At 32.8% G+C, this 24,398-nt stretch overlaps 2 protein-coding genes across 11 annotated transcripts; both read left to right on the forward strand.

Annotated features, from left to right (window-relative positions):
* Positions 1 to 146: 146 nt before the first annotated feature.
* On the forward strand, positions 147 to 2,246 carry LOC105248506 (protein SAAL1). Its single transcript, XM_011253324.3, has 6 exons — positions 147 to 359; positions 434 to 574; positions 763 to 918; positions 1,053 to 1,314; positions 1,391 to 1,852; positions 1,934 to 2,246. Exons 2-6 carry the CDS (start codon positions 458 to 460, stop codon positions 2,176 to 2,178), a joined length of 1,242 nt encoding a protein of 413 aa, XP_011251626.1. The 5' UTR covers positions 147 to 359; positions 434 to 457; the 3' UTR covers positions 2,179 to 2,246.
* A 593-nt stretch (positions 2,247 to 2,839) lies between these two features.
* LOC105248507 lies at positions 2,840 to 23,264 on the forward strand. Of its 10 annotated transcripts, none has more exons than XM_011253327.3 (23): positions 2,840 to 2,919; positions 4,243 to 4,375; positions 5,249 to 5,410; positions 8,757 to 8,942; positions 9,922 to 10,087; positions 10,309 to 10,503; positions 10,597 to 10,686; positions 10,755 to 10,865; positions 11,040 to 11,134; positions 11,232 to 11,361; positions 11,566 to 11,699; positions 13,881 to 14,111; positions 14,327 to 15,252; positions 16,201 to 16,520; positions 18,978 to 19,165; positions 19,238 to 19,265; positions 20,041 to 20,181; positions 20,367 to 20,596; positions 21,613 to 21,724; positions 21,943 to 22,011; positions 22,190 to 22,296; positions 22,394 to 22,615; positions 22,713 to 23,260. In XM_011253327.3, the coding sequence occupies exons 2-23, from the start codon at positions 4,260 to 4,262 to the stop codon at positions 22,909 to 22,911; spliced, it is 4,158 nt and encodes a 1,385-aa protein (XP_011251629.1). In that variant the 5' UTR covers positions 2,840 to 2,919; positions 4,243 to 4,259; the 3' UTR covers positions 22,912 to 23,260. The 10 variants fall into 10 exon arrangements, 9 of the variants coding, with proteins under 9 accessions (XP_011251629.1, XP_011251627.1, XP_011251628.1 ...); XM_011253325.3 differs by lacking the exon at positions 2,840 to 2,919 and adding an exon at positions 3,557 to 3,798 and having other exon boundaries at positions 22,713 to 23,261; XM_011253326.3 differs by lacking the exon at positions 2,840 to 2,919 and adding an exon at positions 3,774 to 3,798 and having other exon boundaries at positions 22,397 to 22,615; positions 22,713 to 23,263.
* Positions 23,265 to 24,398: the final 1,134 nt, after the last annotated feature.

The following is a 24,398-nucleotide window of genomic DNA, read 5'->3' on the forward strand; positions in this document are numbered from 1 at the left end:
TAATCTACGCCTAATTGACCACTTTAATTTTTAATATTTAATTAAGTAATTTTCTTTTAATAATTTTTTAATATTTAATTAAAAAGAGATAAATATAAAAGTAGATGTAATTGATAAAATGCTTAAATAAGCGCCGTCTTCAGGAGCGTCGTATGAAATATCTTAATTTTCAACTATGAAGCTCGGAGTCCAACAATATTCGGACTAAAAGAGAAAAAAATATTTTTGCATCGATTCTGATACGATTATATTTCCATATTTTTTGGCAAAATATAAAAATCAATATTCTAGTTTGATTTTATCAAGATTTTAAAATTTAGAATTCTTATCACTAACCTAAAGCCTATTGTACACTGACGGTAAGCATTGAATTGTTTACATATATCTTAACTTTCAATACAGTTGCACAAAGTAATGAAAAAAACTTTGTAAGGTTTGGAAGGGGAATCCAAGGAACATGTTACATTCGGAGGATCTTAGTGAGCAAGAATTAGAAACGTTGAGAGGCGATGCCATAGGCAACAACCTCTGCAGCAGTAAATGGTTAATTAATACTTTGATGTCTCTTTATAAGGTAAATCTTTACAAGAGCTATATTATATTTATAACAGTTAGTTGTGCGAGTTTTAAATATGTTTGATTAAATTTTTTAATTTCTTATCGATATCCTCTAAATTTAAACTATGATCTATCCATATTTTTTGTTAGATTCGTAATACTTTAAAATTAAAAGTGATACTGATGTGTCATAACTCATTTCAGATACATGAAAATGGTTGGACAGAAGATCTAGAAAATCAGCTATGTATTTTGTGGGATCTGAGTATGGAAGAAGAAGTAGTATCGTATCTCATGTCCCATGATTTTCCAAAAATAGCAAAGAACATATTGGAGAATTATGATCAACCACGATTTATTGTATGACACATTTATTTATTTTTATAGTTTATTTTATGTCTTTATTATATTTGATTGTTGTAAAGAAATTCTATTTTAGGAAGCAGAAAATTTTAATCATTGTATTTTAATATTGAAAAAAAATATGTTTTTAGGAAATAATTTTAGGTATTATTGGCAATATATGCTGCAACAATGAAGCAATTGATACGATAGGTTCTGATAAAGATCTTGTTACACAAATTCTGAATCGCTTGACATCTGATGACACACTAATATTAATTCAACTTCTCAGAATTTTACAATCAGTTACATGGAACATCCGGGAGAACCCTCAATCAAATTGGGTGACTCACTTCACAGAATGCGAATTTTTTGGAGATACTATAATTTTCATGTTAAATAATTCTATTAATGGTATGCTAACATACTGTAATGTTTTATAGGAGAATTGCTTTATACAATTGGATAATCTATGAAATTTTCATTGCAGATGACTTATTGATGGCAGCAACACATTTCCTCGAGTCTATATCTCATACAAATTTGCCACACAAAGACAGTTTTTTGAAAGAATTGTTCAAGATAGATGATTTGATTCGTGCACTGTTAGAATCTTTCATGCAAGTTATATCAGCGGAAAAACTCAGTTATTCCAAGACAGAAATTATGTTTATTGAACATTGGTTGGAAGTATTAATCGTCATAATAGAACTGGGTTCACTCAAATTTGAGGATTTAGAAAATGACAAAAATTTTTCAAAACTAATGGACATTATATATAGGATATTAAAACCATACAAAGAATCGCATAATTTATTTCCAATTAAGGAATTAAATGCTAACGTGATTAACGAAACTATGCGTGTATTGTTAAGTTTTCATAGCTGTGATGTAAATATCTCACCAAAAATAGATTATATCGTAGCGACTATAACTTTTCATCTTAAAATAGGTACGTAATTTTATCTTGTGTTATAATATGTACACAGTAATATTTTTTATCTACTGATACACATTTGTACATACATTCTAGATTCAGATGCAGAAAAAGAAGAGCTAGATCCAGAAAATTTAATGAGTACACTTTTACATAGTCTAAATCAATACTGGTTCCACATCATTGGACTTTGTTCCAACAATTATATTGCAGAAGTATTTCATCAATGTAAACACGAAGTTCGTGATTATTTAATAAATCTTGTGCAATCTAATTCTAAAGTGGCGCCTGAAGTACTTGAAAAAGTGAAAAAAGCTGCTGCTACTTGTGAAGAATCGTGAAAGATTTCTAATATATAATTAAATCAGAAAGTAAATTGTCACTATTTTTGTATAAATAATTTATCAGGTTTAATTTTATAAAAATCGGATTATAAACAAATTATATATAGATAATAGCTGTATATGACAAAGTGAATAATGTATCTAGATAAATGTAGAATCAATGATGAATGATGATCTTTATTATTTTTATTTTTTAATTATTATTATTAATTTTATTTATAAAACTATCAAGTTATGTAGCAAATTTACATAATTTGAATATAACATTAAAAAAATTTTTATATATTATATAAAGCCTTAGAAACCAGAGAAAGATATAAAACTTGTGAATTAAACCTGTAAAATAAACACAATTGAGTTTTTATTTTGCTATATATATAAAATATCTTTTCCAATCTATCTCTATTATTTTTCTTTCCTTGTTTTATTGTTTTAATTGAATATCTATCAAATTTCTCTACTCTTAATAATTTCTTATTTTCTATGATTAAATTCCCGTGAATTAATTTTTTTTTCCCGCGTTCTTGTATTTCAAATTTACTTGACATCGCATGCGCAGAATATTTTGACTCTGCGCATGCGTCACAAAAGAATAGTTGGGAAAAGTTTGCCGGTATGTATGTGTAGGTTGAAACAGAAGATTTCAATTGTTTTTCTTATTGTTAGATGTATGAAATATCAATCAAGAGTCGAAAAAAACGCATCTCTTCGAAATGACTTTATCAAAGGACGCGTAAGGTATTTCGTAAGATATGATACTTTTTTTTTCTCCCTTCGATCGCGAATTTTTATATCTGCGCAGAAAAATCCCATACATCGCAGTTGTTACATTGCAGCAATATTGCAGCAATGTAACAACAATGGTCTGCTGTATGAAATTCGAGATTGACAGGATCACAATAAAGACAATTAATTCGCGATAAAATACGAAAATAAAACGAGTCTTTTGACAGAAAAAAAAGACTCGCAAGGTTAAGATTCTGTTCAATCTTCGAGAGCAACAGGTTCTTTTGTTCCTTAGCCTTTTGTTCCTTTTCTCATTCTTTTTTTTCTCGCTTTTATGCATCCTGGATGCAGAGATACGTTTCCTGCGAAGAGCAATTTCGTACAAATTTTTCTTATGTAACGAAGTTATCTTTGACGTCAAAATTGTATCTGGATTCGCGGAAAAAGCGCATCGAATTATTTCAGGGAAAAAAGACGCGAAAGAGCGTCGATGACAGATGTCAAAACCAGCTGATCTCTCTCGGAAACGAACTCGCGCGATGATTCCCGCCCCCAGATAAGCGACAGACACGAGAATCGCGGTGAATGGTGAATGTAAACAGACGACTTGAGAAGTCGTACCCTCCCTCGTCTCCCTCTTCCTTCACCCGACACGGGGTAGTCTAGTCTCTCGTCCGGGCTTTTCAGTAATTCAATATCGGTCACGAATATGTCGGGTTCGAGGTGCTCGAAGGTGTCGTTATCGTGATAAGCGTGATCTATCATTGAAATATAATCATTCTGGATCCGCGAATCCCTCCCCCTTTTCAGTTTCTTCTCCCGAATGTTTTTCTTGGAATTCCGTTTAACGTTTCTCCGCATTCATCATGTCTGCGATTGAACTGGAGAATGGTAAGTCAATCAAATTGTCATATCATCATTTGATCGAATTTTTCAAGGACCAAGAGCGACTTATCTCGCGAGGATCGAGAGAGATCGCTTTCCGAACAATTCGCCGATTAGATACTTAAATTTTGGTACACGGGGTATATTTTCGATTTATTAAATTTCTAATATTATTTTATAAATTTCTAATATTTATTTAATTTCTAATTCTAATATTTCTAAAATTTCTTCTATAAATTTATTAGATTCTCGTTTAATTAAAAAAAAATTTTTAATAAATTTCTTTTACGTTCGACCACTTTCAATTGACATTTAAATGTCCAATGGCATCGGTATCTTTTAACTGCTCCGAGATGATTCGAGTCTCTCTCTTGTGGTTACTCGAAAAAAAAATTGATCACGAATTAATTAGTTGATAAAAATGATTTTTTTTCTTTTTTTCTCTTTCAGTTTTGCAGCAGATATTCATGGAATGCGACGCATCCTTGTCAATTTCGACGCCGGAATCGACGATGTCTATAGGTGACGAGGTGCCGATCTCCAAGATCGTCCAATACGTTCAGGAGCAATTGCCGACCTGGTCGTGAGTGTCCCCGCCGAACAATGTTATCTCCTTTTTTTATTCGTACACGCCACGTGAAACAGACACGTCATTCGTCAATGTTGATACACGATCAAACGTGAGACGTGAGAGATAGAAAGAGAGGGCAGTCGAGAACTTGAAACAAATTATATCGTGTGTATGCTCGCCGATCGATACAAGGACAAACGCGATCGACGACTTAGCGCAAAGTTTTCAGCGTGATATATAGATTTTACACATGTATTTTTGCAAAATGAATATTTGGAACTTTTGTGTATATTCCTCTCATATATTTAATAATAAGTAAATAATTAATATATATAAATATATTAGGATAACTAGTAGACATAAATATATTAAATAATTAATAAATATAATATCAGCTAATTAATCCAATCCAATATTTATTATATTTAATGTTGGAATAATTAATTGTATTATATTTCTATTTATTAATATCCAATATTATATTTCTACTTACTAATTTTGAATTAATTGGATTAATTTAATTAATAATATTTATTATATTTATTAATGTTGGAATAATTAATTGTATTAATCTAATCGGAATAATTAATCGGAGTAATTATATTTCTATTATATTTCTATTAATTTTGAATTAATTGGATTAATTTAATTAATAATATTTATTAATATTTATTTATTTATATTTATTAATTTTAGATTAATTAATTGAAATAATCCAAATTAATCTAAAATTAATAAATATAAATATAATAAATATTAATTAAATTCAATTAATAAATATAAATATAAATAATATAAATGATTATATTAATTAATCTAAGCAAATAATATTTGTTTGTATTTAGATTATCTTGTATTAATCAGTATAATCTTAATAATCGATAGAATCGACGATCTGGCAGAGTTTTGGAAATGTCTGACCGCCGTTTCGTCGAACGATCGCGTGAACTTGTGGCAATTCAAGGAGGCGACCAAGTGCTGGATTACCAAGATGCAACAGATACATTCTTCGCAGGACGATAATAACAACGCGCGGGAAAAACTCTAGTAAGTAAGAAATGCAGCTCTATTTAGACAAATGAGAAATGCACGCATGCATGGTATATAATAATATACGATGAAATAGACTAGAGTTTATTGTTGCTCGCGGCAATCGCCGTGCGATTTTGCGATTGCAGTCGTAACGCAAATTACAGGAAACGCAGAATTATTATCGGCTGTACATAGATACTGATACTCTGGACTCGGAGATTTTTCTTATAGGAGGAGAAAAAAACCGATGCGCTTTTCAATGGAAGCGGAATAGTTCGCACTTGAGGTCTCTACAAAGAAAAGCTTGAATCGAATTGCGCCGTAAATTTTAAGACACCATATTGCATGGAAAATGTAAGCGTAGAATTCACTGAACCGTAAACACGATATATATGGAATGCCGAGCGAGAAAAGAGCAACGGGCGACGATGTGTGTCTAGATAAATGGAGTAAACACTAACTGAATTAACGTTTCATTCGCGAAAAGTATTATATTTCTATTCATTAATTTTGAATTAATTGGATTAATTTAATTAATAATATTTATTATATTTATATTTATTAATTTTATTTATTATTTATTATTATTATTTATTTATTAATTATTATTAGCGAATGTTATTTAGCTATTTTCAATCGAAGCCATTTCAAAGAAGCAAACAAGTCTATATCGACTCGACTTTATTTCATTAGTAGTTTATTAGACATATATGAAAATATGGATTTGTAATTATTTGTGACTCTCGCATCGCGAGGGAAAGTCGAGTAAACTGGCGATGTATTTCGACATTATGGCATCTTTCGGATTATTTCTGGAGGACCGGTCGTAAAACGTTGCGTTCCACAGACGATAATAATTTTTTCTCGCCCATTCAATACGACACGACTTTATCGTGGCTTTATACTCGATAAGCAATTCGGCTGCTTTAATCGTGCGGTACCACTTTGAGTCTACTTGGCTTGGGACAATATTATACACCTTTATTCAGAGACATTGAAAAATTATTCACGGTTCTACGAGCACACGATATGTGCAAACAAACGCGCACACATGTGTACATGTATATCTGCACAGATAGACACTTGTATATGTAAATATTCTCAAGCAAGCATCGAGCCAGTCTACTTTCTGTGCTCTTTACCTCGATGCGTATAGCACGAGCTACGTGTATGGCTCGTTAAATTTGCAAAAGTAACCTTGTTTGAAGAAACCGATAAGAGATCATAGGGATGGATTCGAGGCTTATGCGATTCCGTCGATTATTTGATTTTAATCTCGTTTTGCTGAGTTTCGCAAAAACATCTGTTCTTTGATTTTTATCGAATCAAATTTTATAATTGATTAAACACTTATCCAAATGTACACATGCGTTTTTCTACACAATAACAAGTAATATATATATATTTCAAAAGCTTCGGGAAAATTCTTGTAAAGGAAAAGTTGTTCAAACTTGAAGAATCAAGCATAGTTTAAAGAAAAAATGCGTTTAGTGAGAAGCATTTGATATATTGATGTAAATATAGTAAGAATGGCTGGAAGAAAATATAGGAAGAAGGGATGGAGAATTTATTGGAAAACATAAAGAATAAAAAATTTGATATTTTTAGATAATCGTTAATTTTAAACAAAATTAATAAATAATTGGGGCGCAAGAAAAACATTTTTTTCCCTTTTTTATTATATTCAAAAATATTCTCAATTTCGTTAAAATATATTCTCTAAAAATACTTATACTTTAATGAAATTTAATATCTTTAAATGTATTGATAAAAAAAGTTTCGTTTGACCTGAACTTTAATTATTGCGCCTCGGTTCTTATTTGCCAATTTTGTCACTTATGTTAATAATTGTTATTACTTTGAGCTTATTTTTTATTTTTATTTTTAAATTATAAGAGAATATAATTCGACCATATATTCTTCTATTTTTATTTATTAATTCTATCCGACATATTCTTTTATTTTTATTATTTAATTCAATCTTTTTTTCAATAGAAAACACATCTCCTTCTTATTGTATTGCACCTTGGGATTACTCGTTAACGTTACGCCTGTATGTTCACTTATATATGTGGATGTGTGTGTGTGTGTACAAACACTGCTGATCGCTCGCATACATGTCATTAAGTCTCGTGAATTATTCGCGGTCGCGATAAGCTATACAACTGCGATTGTTAACTGGTAAAAAGTATGTGCGCTAAAATCTCTTCTCTTTTCGTAAAATTCTAAGAGAATTTCTGCGAAATCGACACGCGTAGCTGAGTGTTGAGTTTTCACGTGTTTTCATCACAAGTGTTTTTAACGCACACGTGCAATTGCGTCCTCTGATGATCAAATTATTCCGATTATGAGCGATTCGGCCGCCGGTTTTTCATCGTCGATCACCGGTACATAAGCGTGTGTTTCTCGGGTGACATATGACGCGTGGCTATTGTGTCTACCAACTGGAAATCAGAAGCACGATATCTCTTATGCAATTCGCGCGTGATGGTTTAGTCGCTCGCGATCGTATCTGGTGAAAAAAAATCTATATTTCGACTATATTTCGACCGATTTATTTTTGAAATTACATACTGTGTAATGTCTCTTATACAATCACTCGGAGATTCTCTCGTTGCGAGCCGTGAAATTTTTTGATTATTATCGCTAAAGAGGCAGACATAAATTCTCTTAGTAATAAAGTGAAGCCTTCAGTGTATCGAGGCTGCTTATGATAATAATAGTGTCTCGAGATTCTGCATCACGACTTGATTATGATTTGTGATCGATATAAGAAGTAAGTGAGGGGTTTGGGGTTTATATCGAGATTATATTAATATGGAGCTGAAATATGAATAATTAAAAGATTTATTAAAGGACTTTATTAAGTAATATATACATTTACAGTATTTTTTCTTTTATTTATTGAATTAGAATTAAGGGGACACAGGGTGGAAAAATTGTTTTACATTTAAAGTTTAAATTAATTCAATAAAAAAATCAGAGATAGTCTGAAATTCATAAGAGGTTGAATTAATTATGTATTGCCTTACAATTTCTTTGCAAAATTTTTAGTTTCTGAGATCATCTTGGCATTCCTCCTTAAGTATATAAAAAATATTCTTTACATAATGAACTATAATTTAATTATAATTTAATTACAAATTGTTGAAATTAATATTTCAATTTTCTTGATACGCATTTTAAGTACATATATTATGTACAATACGTAAGAAAATGAATGTAAAATCGCATCTCTAGCATTGTAATTACTGTGATGCACAAAAAAACAGTTATTACTAAAATCATTTAGTAATAACTGTTTTTTTGTGCATCACAGTAATTACAATGCTAGTGAGATGACGTGTGCAAATTGTTGCAGCTTCATGAGCGACACAGATTCATCGATGAAAGACATGGACATAAATAGAGACATCGTGGAATTGGGACTCCGCGTAAAACTTCGGGAACTTCACGAGGAGAACATCCTCCTTCGCGATGAGCTCGAACGGCATGAGACGTCAATCGACAATCTCAAACAGCAATGTAACATTGCTGAGAGGCAACTGTACGTATGTCCCTTATACTTGAGATACTTGTAAACTGAACTCGCAGATAAATCCCCGAAATCAATATACAGAGTGTTTCAGACCACCCGTATCACCCATTTAAAAACTTATTTCAAAAAAGTAAAAACATTTTCTTTATAAATCAGGTGCGCTCTATCGAATGGTGATATTTTCAACTTCTGGTTCCGACCGGAAATAGGCGATTCAGACCAGAAGTGCATTTTTTTAAATGGAATCCCCTATTTCTCTTTGTATATTCTTGTAGCTTACCTCGAGAGCTTTTCAAAACACTATAATAAATTATTTTTTCATGAAGTAATTTTCGAGTTATGAGACTTGAAATCATTTCTTAATTTTACATAAACCATAAAATGTCTTGCAAAATATTTATTTTTCGATTATCTTACTTTAATACTTTTATGTACAAAATAATGAGAGAAATCAATTGATGTAAAGAAAACACATAGTTGTTTCTAAGAAAAAATATGTAATTTGCAATTAACAATTCTATATTTTTTCTTAAAAACTAATGTATATTTTCTTTACACCAATTGATTCCTCTTATTATTTTGTACGTAAAAGTATTAAGGTAAGATAATGTGAAATGAATATTTTACAAGATATTTTATGGTTTATGTAAAATTAAGAAATGATTTCAAGCCTTCTAACTCGAAAAGTACTTCATGGAAAAATAATTTATTATAGTGTTTTGTAAAGCTCTCGAGGTAAGCTACAAGAATATGTAATGAAAAATAGGGGGTTTTATTTTAAAAAATGCATTTCCGGTCTGAATCGCCTATTTCCGGCCGGAAGCAGAAGTTGAAAGTATCATCATTCGATAGAGCGCACCTGATTTATAAAGAAAATGTTTTTACTTTTTTGAAATAACCACTTCTCTAGTTTTTAAATGAGTGGTACAGGTGGTCTGAAACACCCTGTATATCTAAACTTTTAAAATTGCCCGCTTTATCGATGTAGAGATCGTTACGTTCAGAAATGCCAGCAACTCGAAAGAGAGAACGACGAGCAGAGAGATCAATTAAATGAGGCAATTAAGAACGGAAAGGCTACGGCCTTGACTCTTCAAAGATGCACGAAAGAGCAGCAAAATTTGTCGAGGCAATTGGAAGCCGCAGAGATTGAGGTAAAATTGATGGCGATTTTTTATTCGGCAATCTGGAAAGATTTATGATTTCCGCTGCACAGAGATTCACATATTGCAACGATACAGAGATATTAAATTTTCCCGCATTTCTTATAATATCAAATTCATAATTAATATCCCAAAATAAATTCGCGTTTTCTTTATCATAAAATACTCTATACGTTGAAGTATTGAACTGTCCATTTTTGTATAAAAAATAGGTACAAACTATACCATCTTTAAAATGTAAAGTGGAAAAAATCAGCAAAGAGAAAATTGACTTTATGAAACAAATCGCTAAATTGCAAGAGAAATTTGATGAGACAGAAGATGAGTGTAAACAATTAAAAGTCACAATAGCTGAAATGGAGGAAATAAATATCAAGATGAGAGAGAGCTACGATCAGACGATTCATGTAAGTTTAAAAAAAAACAACATTACGATATTATACATCGTATGCAATGTATTGCGTAAATAATAATGCTACAGCGAAAAATGTATATTGTAGAGTCTGCGCGAAAAAAACTGTCAACTTACGGAGGAGAACACGGAACTGCAATCGTTGTCGGTTATTAATAGACATTCTTCCGGAGAAAGAGTAAAATATTAATTAATGTATCATAGAAATAAAAATGACTTTTCCCACAATATATAATTTCTTTACAGCTTTCGTTATCGACAATTCCTGATATAGACGGATGTTACACACACAGCACACCTTATAAATCAGGAAAGATATTGCTGCAAGATTCATTATACGCGGAATTGAAAGCTTCAGTAAGCTAAGAGAAATATTTATTTGAATTAAATATTGTTTTAACGCTCAATAAATTCCTATAATTTTATTATTCCTATAATTTTATTATTTATATAAAGTACGAAAGTTTTAATAAAATCGTTAGATATTATTTGTTTTGTTTCAATAATTTTTCTGTATTTTATATATCTCAGGGTTTTGTGACTGAATGCAGCAAATATGACTCATGTAGACAAGAATTGGATGAATATGACACTGCGATTTCGACGACATTGGAAGAGCTGGATAAGTTTGTGTCTTTAATTAATTTGTATTTTTTCTATATTAATCATTTTTTTTTAAATTACAGTTTCATCATTTGTGTCGCGTTCGCGATTGATTTTCAGAGTTGTACAAATTTTTGGTAAAACGCGGAGCTTTATCGACGATGTATCCAAGTCCAGCTCGCAAGACATGAACGCGGCAACTTGGAATATCGAGGCATTGAAACACAAAGTGACTTTCTTACAGAATATGGTTAGTTTTATTTCGGGTTTTTTCCTCTCATCGCAAGTGTCACTACGATTTGAATGATAAGCGATCGCCTTGACACAAGCGCCATGCAATCTTTTATCATCGGATATCGGCGTTCGTGGCAAATATCTCAACATTTTCATGACAAAGCCACGATTTCACATTCTCTCTTTTCTTATCCACGTAAAATAAATCATTTTTTTGTAGGCAAACGAAGAGGTCACGAGGAAGAGCACCAAGGATTCGAGCACGCAGCTTCGAGCCGATCCAGTGATTGGATCGAGCGACGATTTGGATCAATTTGGCGTCACGGGTTTCCGAGATTTATTGCTGACACGCGCGTAAGTTGACAGAAACAATGACGTAAAACAGTCAGTCGATTAATTCAATCCCAGAGGAAAGAGGTGGTTTTGTATCGAATAATTTGATTTTACGTAAACAAGAGTGGGAAACCTTGCGCGTTGAATCGTCCAGATTTTTATGAAAGGCCATCCGCTGTGTTTTATCGGCGTCACACGTATCTTAAAAGCGATACACAGGAAAGATATCACCCCGACTTACAAAGCAGATGACCATTCGACTCGCATCTCGATCTGGATCAAGGTCGGGCATAGGCGGGCGGGTTTCCCATAAAAATAGCAGTTATCGTGCCCGCTGCATATATGACAGCGCCCTCGAATGGGACACTCCATGTAAAAATAACTTCGGAATCTCGTCTTAAATCACCATTTTCAATCCGCTCTCGCTTCATTGCACTTCGATAAAAATGCCTATTCACCTAATTTGCGTTCAGAGAACATTCTTGCTTTTTTTCAGTCTCGTAATTTATAAATTTAAATAATTAAATTAATTTAATAATTAATTCAATTAAGTATTAAATTAATTATTAAATTATTATTTATTTAATTAATTAATTTAATAATTTAATAATTAATTTAATTAATTTAAAATTAATCTAATAATTAATTTAATAAATTTAAAATTAATCTAATAATTAATTTAATCAATTTAATAATTAATTTAATAATTAATTTAATTTAAAAGCGTTGCATTCAAAGATGCCAGAATTTATTTTCTTGAAACGCATCCCTTTCGTTCGAAAAATGTTACGACGATATTAAGACACAGAGAGAGATACATTCTTTTCTTTATGTTAGAGCAGATGAAATCGTATAGACATGGTTTGAAAAAAAAATTACCATAAATTACAATTGATCTTTTTTGTGCAAGGGAAAAATATTCACAAGATGACAATGGATTATAATATTATAATTGAAATGTGGATATTTCGGACATGAATATCATTCTTCGATATTTATTTTTTCTTTTCACTGACAATCTTACGTAAAAAGACCTAACAATATTAAAGTAATGATTTATAAAAAACGCATTGTATTCCTTTATATATACATATTTTTTTACGCGAATGATTATCGCAGTTGCATCTCTCAAAATGCGTTTCCATGATCACCTCGTGTGATTGTGCGTTGCACGAAAACACGATGGTACGAGAAAGAGCTCAGCGCGAGGAACTCCTTTCGGATGCAGTCAGTTCATTCCGGACCTTCTCATCGCGCGTGTCGAAAGCTGACGCAGCAAACAGTAGTCCTAAAAATCCCATCTCCGACATCGCAGAGTGGTTTGTTTATTTTTGTCCAAGAAATTATTTTTCTTATCACGGTGAAAATTCTTCTCGCGGGATGACATTAATTTTATTGGTCATCGGCGAGTTTCTTAGGCAATTAATCTTAAAATCAGAGTCGATACGGTTAATCGTTAATAGAAAATTCTAAAAGAATTCTTCGTATCAAGATAAATTCCCTCGGAATTATAAAAACTGTTCCAGTTAATTTGCGCATTATTTCGATTAATGAAATAATTAAAAAAATTATGTAGAAACACACATGTACCTTCTGAATAATAGGACACAGATATATAGGTAGCGTTGATGTACATAATTGCCGGCATTAACCGTAGCAAGGACAGTTTGATTATTCGCTTTAACGGCACGATCATCGCGTTAAATCAATGCATACACGCGATGCAGTTTTAATTAGTCGTAATCCGCACAAATTGTTTATATCATCGAGATTGACCTTATTAACAAACAGACGTGGACGAAGCGCAGAATTTATGAAGATTTTACGTCATTTTAAGAAGATTTTTATTTCATTAAATGAGACAGTTTTTATTTTAATTATGTAGAAACAGCCTCTTTGTTTCCCATAATTGTTCTATGCATTAGACATTTATAACTATCTTTTTTTTTTCATATCATAAATTGAAATAACAATTCTTCCTGCATATCCCTTTGGCTCGATTTACTTGAACAATTGAGGCTTCAAAATGATTAAAATTTTAATTTGTGATGTTTAAAGAATCAAATAGTCAACATTCTGTGCAAAATTCTGATTCTATTATATTAATAGAGCCAGTTATCCAAAGCATTGATTGTACAAGTTACATTAATTCTATTAGACTTTTCCATATTTTTTGTTTAACTTGAATAATTATTATTTTAGCCAGCCGTATACAAAGACTGAAACGGATCTGCGCCTTATAACTTTATGTAACCTCGTGAACAACGATGATCATGATGATTCATTCTCGAGAGTCATAAAAACATGCAACACGGGCACTCAAAATCGACTCCGTATCATTGAACCTATCATCGAAGAGCTATACGACATCATCGAGAGCACTCATAAAGCTCTTATCAATCACAGAAATCATTCACCGTCCGGGAACTCAAGGTCTAGTTGCGTACAATCTTATAGAATATCTAACTACTGCTTCGATAAATTCATTTGTCGCGAGATTTCACTATCAAAAGATAGGAAAGAACATGGAAAAAGCGTTGAACACTTGTGTCGAATGAACCATACAATATCTTTTCACAAACAAGTTTTTTGTTCATGGTAATCACGAGTTGCTGTGCAATTCAAGTCAATTATTTCACTGTTAATAGGTATCGATCGGTGCACACGTTGCCCTCGCACTCTCCGCAACCATCTTCGCCGAAAGAGCAGCGGACATTCAGCTGTCAAAGTTCAATCATAGACTTCCCCGATGTTTCCCTCGCGCGGGGGGACTTTTGTTTGAAGCGGGAAGACCACGACGGGAAATCATCCCCTACAGAACCGCACGATGTTTCCGGAAAAGGAAACCTGACCCCGAAAGAATCGAACATCCTGCAAATGGATTCGACGACATTAGCAACGACATCAGGGGAGGAAAAGACGAGCGCCAAGATTGTCGAAGAAGCAACCAGCGCGAGCAACTCACCAAGTCCCCGTAGGAAAATTTCGGTCTACTGTCGATCCTTCAACGTGGTGACGGTGCAGGACGCGTGCGAGGATCCTCAAGGATCCAATAGAGAAGTCAGACGATCGCCGAGTAATCTTGGCGAGTCTTCCGCGCGAATCGACGAGAGGCTCGTTCCAGAGAAGGATCAAAATAGCACGTCTAAGTATCCATTCGATCACAATTATCGGAACACGAAGAACGACAGCGATTCGTCGAACGGCTCGACGCCGCAGAAGCAATTCCAGGACAGTCCATTGGAAGACGAATTGCCGATCGAACAGCCGGTACTTAGAAGAGTCTGCTTAGCGCCTACGCGTTTGAAACTTCCGCAAAGAATTAACAAATTAAACGATACCGCTTGTGTCCCCGACTCCACCGAACCGAATGTTTCCAATTCTTCCCTGTCTTCTGTCGCTGACGATGAATGCGACGAAGACGACAATGCTTTGCGCTCGTCTGCGACGTTCATCATAGACAAGTGCGAAACGGAAATACAGGATGGATTAGGTGAATCGAAATCGTGTTCGGGGAATTTTCCTCGGGAACGTTCTACATCAGCTCGTCGCTTATTTCCATGTAATCACACCGGTGAGTTTTTCAATCTCGCTCTTGACGGATGATTGATGTCAATTAAGTTAATTAAAATACATAGCATCTGCGTTACATTATGCTTATAAATAATATGCAAAACGAGAAAAATGTATCGAGCATATATCCTGCACAGAGGAAAATATATACTGTATTCAAGTAAATATTATTTATTTTAAGTATCGTAAGTTTGTATATCCGCAAATATATTATAAGTTCATCACAAGTATTAAATTTAATTAAATATATAATATTAAATTTAATATGAAATAATATAAAAATATAATATAAAATATATTTAATATATTTAATATATAAAATATTATATTTAATATAACTATATTAAATATAATTATATACTATATTAAATATAATACTATATTTAATATATAATACTATATTTAATATAAAATAATATAAAATACTGCACTTACTAAAATTCAGAATATATTAAATTTAATATTTAACATAAAAATTAAATATTAAATTTAATATATTCTGAATTTTAATAAGTGTAGTATTTTAGTCAAGAATATTAAATTAAAACAAAAATTTGGCTTGCTTACTACATGAATTGGCATAAAGTAAGTTTGATTTTTCTTTGATACAACTTTATAATATTCTTGAAGAGAAAATCATTTCTCCTTTTGAGTACATGATAATGAGATTTTCTAACACTTGTGATGTAATTGTGAGTATAATTTAAGACTATTATCAAGAATATATTCTTTATTAAAGAAAACTATTATTTAAAAAAAGAAAAATAAATTGAGTAATCGCTTTTCTTGATAGTAGAATGATATTTTTCTCTGTGTTGTGGATAGATCAAGGTGCAATGCTGGAAATCGCGCGAGTAGCTCATTACATCCGCCTTGAGATGAGACATCCTGTAGATTTCTCTCAAGTTGTTTCGCTTTATCAATTTCTCCATTTTATTTTCTCCCGCAGATTCAAGGAAAATCGTGGATTCAGAGAATCCCCACTCTCAGGCGAGCGTGCAAAGAGTCGAGAGTGAATCGCGAATCGCGCGGTCAGTCGATGGCCAAATGTCGAGTCGCGAGGATAGTTCGGACAGCGAGTGCGAGCCGGCAACGAAGTCGACTGATCGAGGCATTGCTGAGAAAATCGATACAGCCGCCAGTGCCGTGTCGTCCACATCGTCCAACGATCTGGCCTCCGCGGCGATAGTTTCTTGCAAGAGCGAGGTGCAGGAGAAGACAAAGACATGCGACAGGAACCTGTTGAACGCGAAGCAGGAAAAACGACAGGTTGGTGTCACGCGAGAAGTAAAGAAGTAATATCTCAAAAAATGAGATATTAAGATTTCCATCAGTTAATAATATTGTAATAGCTCCTGCTAGAACAGGAAGGAATAGAAGAATAAGGATAGATCAAACTAAAAGGGGGATTTTATCTAAGGAAATATTAGAATTATATATATTTAAAATTGTTGAAATAAAATTGATTGCACCAAGGATGAAAGATATACCAGCAATATGAAGAGAAAAAATAGTTAAATTTAAATATAATTTCAGTTAAATTTCTTCACTTGATTTAGCGTCATTTTAGCGAAGAAATGAAACATTGAGTTCTTTCTCTCTTCTCGCTTCTTCCCTTAGGACAACCTACACTGAATAAAGAGAAAGTTAAGAAGTCTGTAGTATCAGATTGAATTAAATGATGGAGTAGCATGTTTGACACGTGTTGTTCGAGCACCAATTGACATTAATTACTCATAGGAAACGTCATAATTATCCGACATGCGGTCGCCATATCTATTACTACAACCCGCTATCGCTCGAGTCGTCTTACATTCCGCTAATTAACATGCGCGACTTGTAGTATTTTGCGGTAGATTTTATATAAACTTGAAACGCACATATTTTATATCACTTTAATATTCCATTATCTCTTTTATTATATAAGAGATTCGCTTCAATTGTTTTTCCACGTATCTAGAAACAAAGAATAGCTTGGAAGGAGAAAGATTGTATATAATTATCCTTTTTTATTTCTTATAATGTAATGTATCATTTATTAAAAAATCTTTCGTGAGAATGCAGATTTTATAATAATTCATAATAATTATTCATAGATTATAAGACTGTATCCAATAATCTGGAATTATAAAAATAAGGTAAACAGTTTTATCTTGAGATGTTACATGAAAATAATATCTTTTTTTTTGCTTTATATCTACGTTTATATGCTGCATAATTGCAAATCAGCAAGTTCTAGCGCAATATCTAAAGAAAACTCATGTGTTTTGTTTCAGCTCGTTTTAGCGACACGCTAATCAACTCGTCATCAAACATCACGCCTATCGCAATTTATCGGATCTCCGCTAATAAATCCCTTCTCTATCGCAGATATAGAGACGGTGTACTCGATCATTTATCACGAAAATGATGCTGCAGCGATCATTTGCATTTAATCTGCGTTTATCTCGCAATTGCTGTCATAATATACTACTTCATGAAATCGAAATATCATTCTGCGAAATCCGCCAATGGCATGAAACAAATGATTAATGTACATTATTATCCGACTCGGTTGTACTGACTTTTATTGACATAGTTGGCTAGATTAATTGTGAACACATAATGGTTATTTGCGAGTTTTTATAAGTTTCTTATATGTCCTTATACTTGGCGACGATTTTCACACGATCGAGCCAAGCTTCTTTTCATCATTACTGGGCTAAATTAATCGATAATCGCCTTGCTTGTACACGCATTTATTTATGCTTTTATCATCAAATCAAGAGGAAAATTACAATATCATTAAATCAGTTAATTATCTTGTTTAATAATGAAATTTTTTAAATAACGATCAACTGTCAGTTTCGCAGATGACACGATCTAAATTAGAACATTTACGGAAATTCATCATATTCAGGGAATAATAATCTTCCCACACATTTCTTACAGTGAAATATAAATTTAATTTTCTCAAGATTCCACCGGGATATCATGGAATTATAAATATTATATTAAAGTGCGATAGCATCACAACGCACGTGCCTCGTCTATATCCGGCGATCTACCTCGTTTGATATGAGAAATAATATTTGCCTTAGAGGTGCCACGTAAATATTCGACCGATATTAATGGAAAAGCGAAGAGAGAGAGAAAGAGAGAAAGAGAAGATCGCCGAAAATCTCTATGTGTTCTTTCAATGACATATTTATCGATGATTGATTAATCACTCACGAAGCTAAAGTGTAATGATAATCATCGTCCTCTGTAATTCAGTCACGTGGAAAATTTCTGCTTTCGAGCTCTCTGCGAATCTCGAGCTCGAGTAATTATTTATTCGAGACTTGCATGCGCGATTTTCTCATACATATTCTCATCCTCCTCTCTTCTCCCAATAGTATTTGCACGAACGCGTTTGATAACGCTTGCAATCCGTAAGAACGAAGGTCATATTTCTACTGAAAAAGTGCGATCTGTACCAAATGAACTGTTCTTATCACTCTCGAGCAAGCCTAATCTTTGAGTATGTTACAGTGATCGTTAATCGACAGCGGTCGACAACTAATTTGCACAAATATACGCTTGGTATCTTTTTTTTCGTCATTAGAAAAATAGCTGTCGCGGATGGACTTTTGCCAATCTTAAATAAAATCATCATTAAATGTCTAAATTACACTTATAAATTAAATATAACATATTCTTTCTTCATTAAAATTGATAAAAGAAACATTTTTCTTGCTGTTGCAGCGGCTTTTATTCACCAGAAGGTCATTCTCGGAGAGTGAAAGTAACGGCCGATTGAGATGCCGTTGCAAGCATCAGGAAAGCGCGCCTTTGATTCCGGAAGGAGATCAGCGCAGAGTTTTTCCGAGCCTCACGGACTTTCGTCTGCAAGAATCCGGAATAGCCAATTTATCATCGGACACGGACAACAGGTGGGTAGAAATCCATCTCACATCCGGTTGTGTAATGACTTTAATTGATCGTTGAATCATTTTTCTTTCCAGGGAGAACCTCAGCGAGCTCGAATTGCAGGTAAACGATCACGAACACTAAATTACAAGATGTACACTGAGAAAAAAATTTGGTTGCATTAATTAGAATTCTCGTAGATTCAACCGGTATGTCTGTTGGAAAATGGACGAACCAAAATTCTTGTAGGAATTACCAGATGACTCTGATTAATTTCTTCCTGTGAAATTTACCAAATTTTCTGATTAATAATACTAAACTCGGCAGCACCAAGTCGTCTAAAATTTTTTCCATCTAATCTCAAAAGTCTGTTTAATATTCTGAATTCCAACAAGATTATTGGATAAATTCAATCCAGATTATTGAATAAATTATTTTAAATTCAGTTTGTTAGAAATTAAACCGATAAACAGTGATGCAAGAAGAGGATGCAGTTCAAACACACACAATCAGAGAGCTAGCGTCTTTCTGGCACTACTGCTCGTAAGAGAAAAAAATATACTTTGGATTTAATGTTAATACTAATTCTTTATATACATTTCATGACAAATATTGAATACGAGTTAAGTTAAGAAGCAAGCAAAGAAATTAATGTAACAAGAAATTTTATAGATCCAACCAGAAAATACTAACCGAATCCTTATAGTAAAATCTATATCCTTATAGTAAAATCTATTCTAGTTATAAAAAATCGAGTTTTATTATGATAACTAGAAATTCTTGTTTGATTTAACCAAAATGCCTTTAATCATATACGTCTTGTTGATACAATCAAACGATTTTTCTCAGTGTACTTTATCGAATAGAGTCAGACTGTAAAATATTGCTCTTGTTGTAGAAGAGGTACATAGTGTTTTCGCTATGCCTTTGCACAGATAGGTTGACTCTATCGCGAAGGATAGCATTGTCGGTTCGGCAGCGCGATCAATCGGAGAAAAATCTCTCCTGGGAGGTGCAGAAGATGCAGCAGGACATCCAGGCAAGCGAACGCGAGAATATCATCGTTTGTTAATTCGCTTCGTTAACATTTGTATTGAACAGAAAGCTTCAATCGTTCAGTTAAATTAAATCGCGTTAGAGTTTCGAAATTGTCCGCAAAAGATTTTTCTTAGCTAGTCCTTCCATTCTGGTTCGTTGAAGGGATTGAATTTTGCATAACGCCAGGAACTTGCGCCACTATGCACGGACAGGGAATCCGTGGAACGGGTGGAGCGGGTCAGACATCAGTTGGAGATGATTGTGCGATGTGCGCACAGGGTGTCCTGCGCGGCCGAGACTCTAGGCGCCGTTTACCAGGAGCATAGGGTTTCCCGAGCCGTTCAGGTGGCCGACAGGTACCTCCAGTTGCTGCATTCCCGATGCGAGAAGCTGATTGCCGATGTCGCTGAGACTAAGTGAGGGTCAGACTTATTAAGGTCCCTTAGCACTTGCTCATTTTGAGCTTCGAGAAACGTAATATTACTTGCCTCTTCCTGTCGTACGAATGAGAATCTCACAAACTCGTCCTCCAGTTAGTAAATAATTAAACGAATATACAGAGTGTTTCAGACTACCCGTACTACCCATTTAAAAACTAGAGAAGTGGTTATTTCAAAAAAGTAAAAAAATTTTCCTTTATAAATCGGGTGCACTCTATTGAATGGTGATATTTTCAACTTCTGGTTCCGGCCGGAAATAGGCGATTCAGACCGGAAGTGCATTTTTTAAAATGGAACCCCCTATTTTTCATTGCATATTCTTATAGCTTCTCGAGAGCTGTACAAAACATTATAATACATTATTTTTCCATGAAGTACTTTTTGAGTTATGAGGCTTGAAATCATTTCTTAATTTTACATAAACCATAAAATATCTTGTAAAATATTCATTTTTCGATTATCTTACCTTAATACTTTTATGTACAAAATAATAAGAGGAATCAATTGGTGTAAAGAAAACATACAGTTGTTTTTAAGAAAAAAATATGAAATTGTTAATTGCAAATCACATATTTTTTCTTAGAAACAACTATGTGTTTTCCTTACACTAATTGATTCCTCTCTACTTCATGGAAAAATAATTTATTATAGTGTTTTGAAAAGCTCTCGAGGTAAGCTACAAGAATATGCAATGAAAAATAGGGGGTTCCATTAAAAAAAATACACTTCCGGCCTGAATCGCCTATTTCCGGCCGGAACCAGAAGTTGAAAGTATCACCATTCGATAGAGCGCACCTGATTTATAAAGAAAATGTTTTTACTTTTTTGAAATAACCACTTCTGTAGTTTTTGAAATGAGTGGTACGGGTGGTCTGAAACACTCTGTATTTATGAAAGATTAATGTAATAGTTTTTGGTCTAAAGTCTTCTTCCTTCCTGTTTCTTAAACGATGATAAATCGATGATGGTGCACGACTCCTTCTCGTTTCCAGGCGGATCTTGGCAGAGAACAATATAGTGATAGAGGAGAACTCTGGCGAGTTTTGTGATGATCTGCCCCGGATCAGATACAGGAGCGGGACACCCGTCAATAATCGTATAATGGTTCGGAAATATTGAAAGATTCACGTTCGTTGCTTATTTCGCTACCTTTTTTTCTTGCAATGCATTTTAAAGATCGCTCGCTTTTTCATCGATATATTCTCGCACGTTCGCAGGAATTTGACGATTTCACATTCATGGCTTGCATTTTCATTCTTTTTTTTTTTTTTCTTGCACGATGTCGATTGATATGTATGTCCTTCGTCAATTTTTCTTTCTAGATGGCTAGGAGAAGAGCTAGCGTAGCCACAATGTCTCGACCGATTGGCAACACGCAGGATGTGACAAAGGCAAATTTTTCTTTTTTGTCGTCTTATCGTTTGCCCTTGAATTTTTTTTTTTTTTCGCTTTCACAGCTTGGTATCTCCAGGGGGTATCTACTAATTTGCATTACTAACACAATGATTTCTGTATATCTGTTTTTCTTTTTGTTCTATTTATATTATTTACATCTTTGCCTCGACGTAGGATACCGTAAGGCAGCGAAACTCCGTTTCCGGACGCATGACTATCAGGAGACCATCGTTCAACTCTGAATCTCCAAAGTGGGAGGTCGAGAAAATGGATCGTACCGAGTTAGTATTATTATTATTCTCTTGATCAGTTATTTTATTGATTTAAATCTCCCCAAAGAAACGTTTAACATAAACCTTTGCACATTATATCACACAGCAGTTCCAACAGCATCGGTGAATTACGTGGTATCTTCGAGCAAACGGAATCTCGTCGTAGTTCGAGAGAGGAAAATAACAACATGTTACGACTAAACCACTCTAGTAACCAAAATTTAACGAATTACGCGGTTGGCGACAACGAGATTAGGACGAATGCGAAGCAGCAAGCTTTTGAGTTTCTCGCTGATGATGAGGATGTTAATCTAGATGCTACAGCGTAGTAATTATTTTTCATTTCTCCTCTTTATTACACTTGATATGTTTCTTCTTGTATTTATTCTATCCTATAATTGAGATCTTCCGACTTGTTTTTTCAGCACAAGATCGTCGCAATCTTTCTTAAGAAGTATACCATGGCATAAGATGTTCTGGGGTATTATTATCTTCTTTCTCGGCTTTTTCGTGAATCAAATTATGGTGAACGCCTGCAACGGCCCGTTACATGGGTGGTCGATCGATCATATTCTCAGCAGATACATTTATAAGACAACAAACGCGGTGCCTCATCCGATGTAAGTTTCGCGCGATGTATGGTTTGCGTATCGGTAAAATAAGATTAAGTGTACACTGTAACATATGTCAATGATAAAAAGGCTGAATAAATTAATAAATGTAAAATTTGTTCGCCTTTTAACGAAATCGCACGAGGTGAGGTTCTTCTTTCTTCACTGTATTATAAAATATATATTGGACTTAATAGCAACGAGAAAATACGCAAATCTTTTCTTTTAACGATGTAATTAGGAGTCTTAAGAAAATTTCTTAGACAATTCGTTAAGAAAATTTCTTAGACAATAAATTCGTTAATATTTGTTTCGAGAAATTTTGTTGAGCTACTTAAACTATAATTTTGTTTTAACTACTTAAAAATTCTTATATTTAGAAAAAAGATCGCATTTATTATGAATAAAAAACTGAAAATTGATTAAACATCTAATTTAATACAAAAATATATAAATAATTTAATAAAATATAAGGGTGTAAAAATATAATGCGGATCTTTTTGATGTGTTTTTATTCTTATTTAAATATTATAATGGATCATATAGGTGCATTTATATGTATATAAAGTACTTCCTCTCTAATCTAGATTGTATGGTACATTGTTAGATATTCATATATTATGACTTACAAAAGTATCTGAAAATTTGATACAGTAGTATCTGATATATATAAAAGAGTAAATATAAGATTGAAAAACAAGTTGTACATTCAAATTAACTAATTACAATTTATATTAAAAATTAATTAAAAAATGTAATATATTCTTTGTATTTTCTTAATTAATAGTCATAATATATAAATGTACAAATTTATGATATCAAGATATATATGTCGAGATGCGACGTATATCTAGATTCGAATTATTTCTACAAAAACACCTAAGCCAATAAAAAGAAGAAATACTGAAAAGATAAAAACGAAATAACACTTCTGTGAAAAATAAAGCTATTCAAAAGATCCATCGGCCACTTTTCTCTCTGTTTAACAAGATAATCGCGTGTTTGATTATGCTTGGGAATGAATAATCAAATATAGATATACAAATATAAATACATATAATTATATATAAAATGATTAGTCGAATAATTTTTGCGTTATTTTTCGAAAAAATAAAATTGAAGAAATAACAAAAACACAAAAATTATTTTTATAATTATTTTTTCATTATTTTTTTAATTTTTTTTGTAAACAGAGAGGAAGTATATAGACACAGAAGAAAAGTAAATGTATATGGACACATTCCATATATATAAATTTTGTTTTTGAATGTTTAGATATATAGCGAATATTTGAGAAAATTGAGAGATGAGTTATAAGAATAATTAACATTAATTTTCTTTATATTGTAAATAAGAAAAATTAAAACTGCAACTTGTGAATTAGAATAGAACTTATAAATTTCGATGTTTGAAATTTTTATTTGTATTATTTTTTATTTGCTTGTCATTTTTTCCGATATTTTGGAATTAAAATTTTTTATTTAAAATCCCACGATTAAA

Source organism: Camponotus floridanus, unplaced genomic scaffold (assembly GCF_003227725.1).
Source record: "Camponotus floridanus strain SB8 unplaced genomic scaffold, Cflo_v7.5 scaffold11, whole genome shotgun sequence".
Taxonomy (NCBI): domain Eukaryota; kingdom Metazoa; phylum Arthropoda; class Insecta; order Hymenoptera; family Formicidae; genus Camponotus; species Camponotus floridanus.

Coding starts and splice junctions, on each gene's coding strand:
- LOC105248506 (XM_011253324.3), top strand. CDS start 458: ATGTTACATTCGGAGGATCTTAGTGAGCAAGAATTAGAAACGTTGAGA. Junction 1,315..1,390: donor GTTAAATAATTCTATTAATG/GTATGCTAACAT, acceptor TTTTCATTGCAG/ATGACTTATTGATGGCAGCA. Junction 1,853..1,933: donor AACTTTTCATCTTAAAATAG/GTACGTAATTTT, acceptor CATACATTCTAG/ATTCAGATGCAGAAAAAGAA.
- LOC105248507 (XM_011253325.3), top strand. CDS start 3,774: ATGTCTGCGATTGAACTGGAGAATG. Junction 10,687..10,754: donor GACATTCTTCCGGAGAAAGA/GTAAAATATTAA, acceptor ATTTCTTTACAG/CTTTCGTTATCGACAATTCC. Junction 10,866..11,039: donor ACGCGGAATTGAAAGCTTCA/GTAAGCTAAGAG, acceptor TATATATCTCAG/GGTTTTGTGACTGAATGCAG.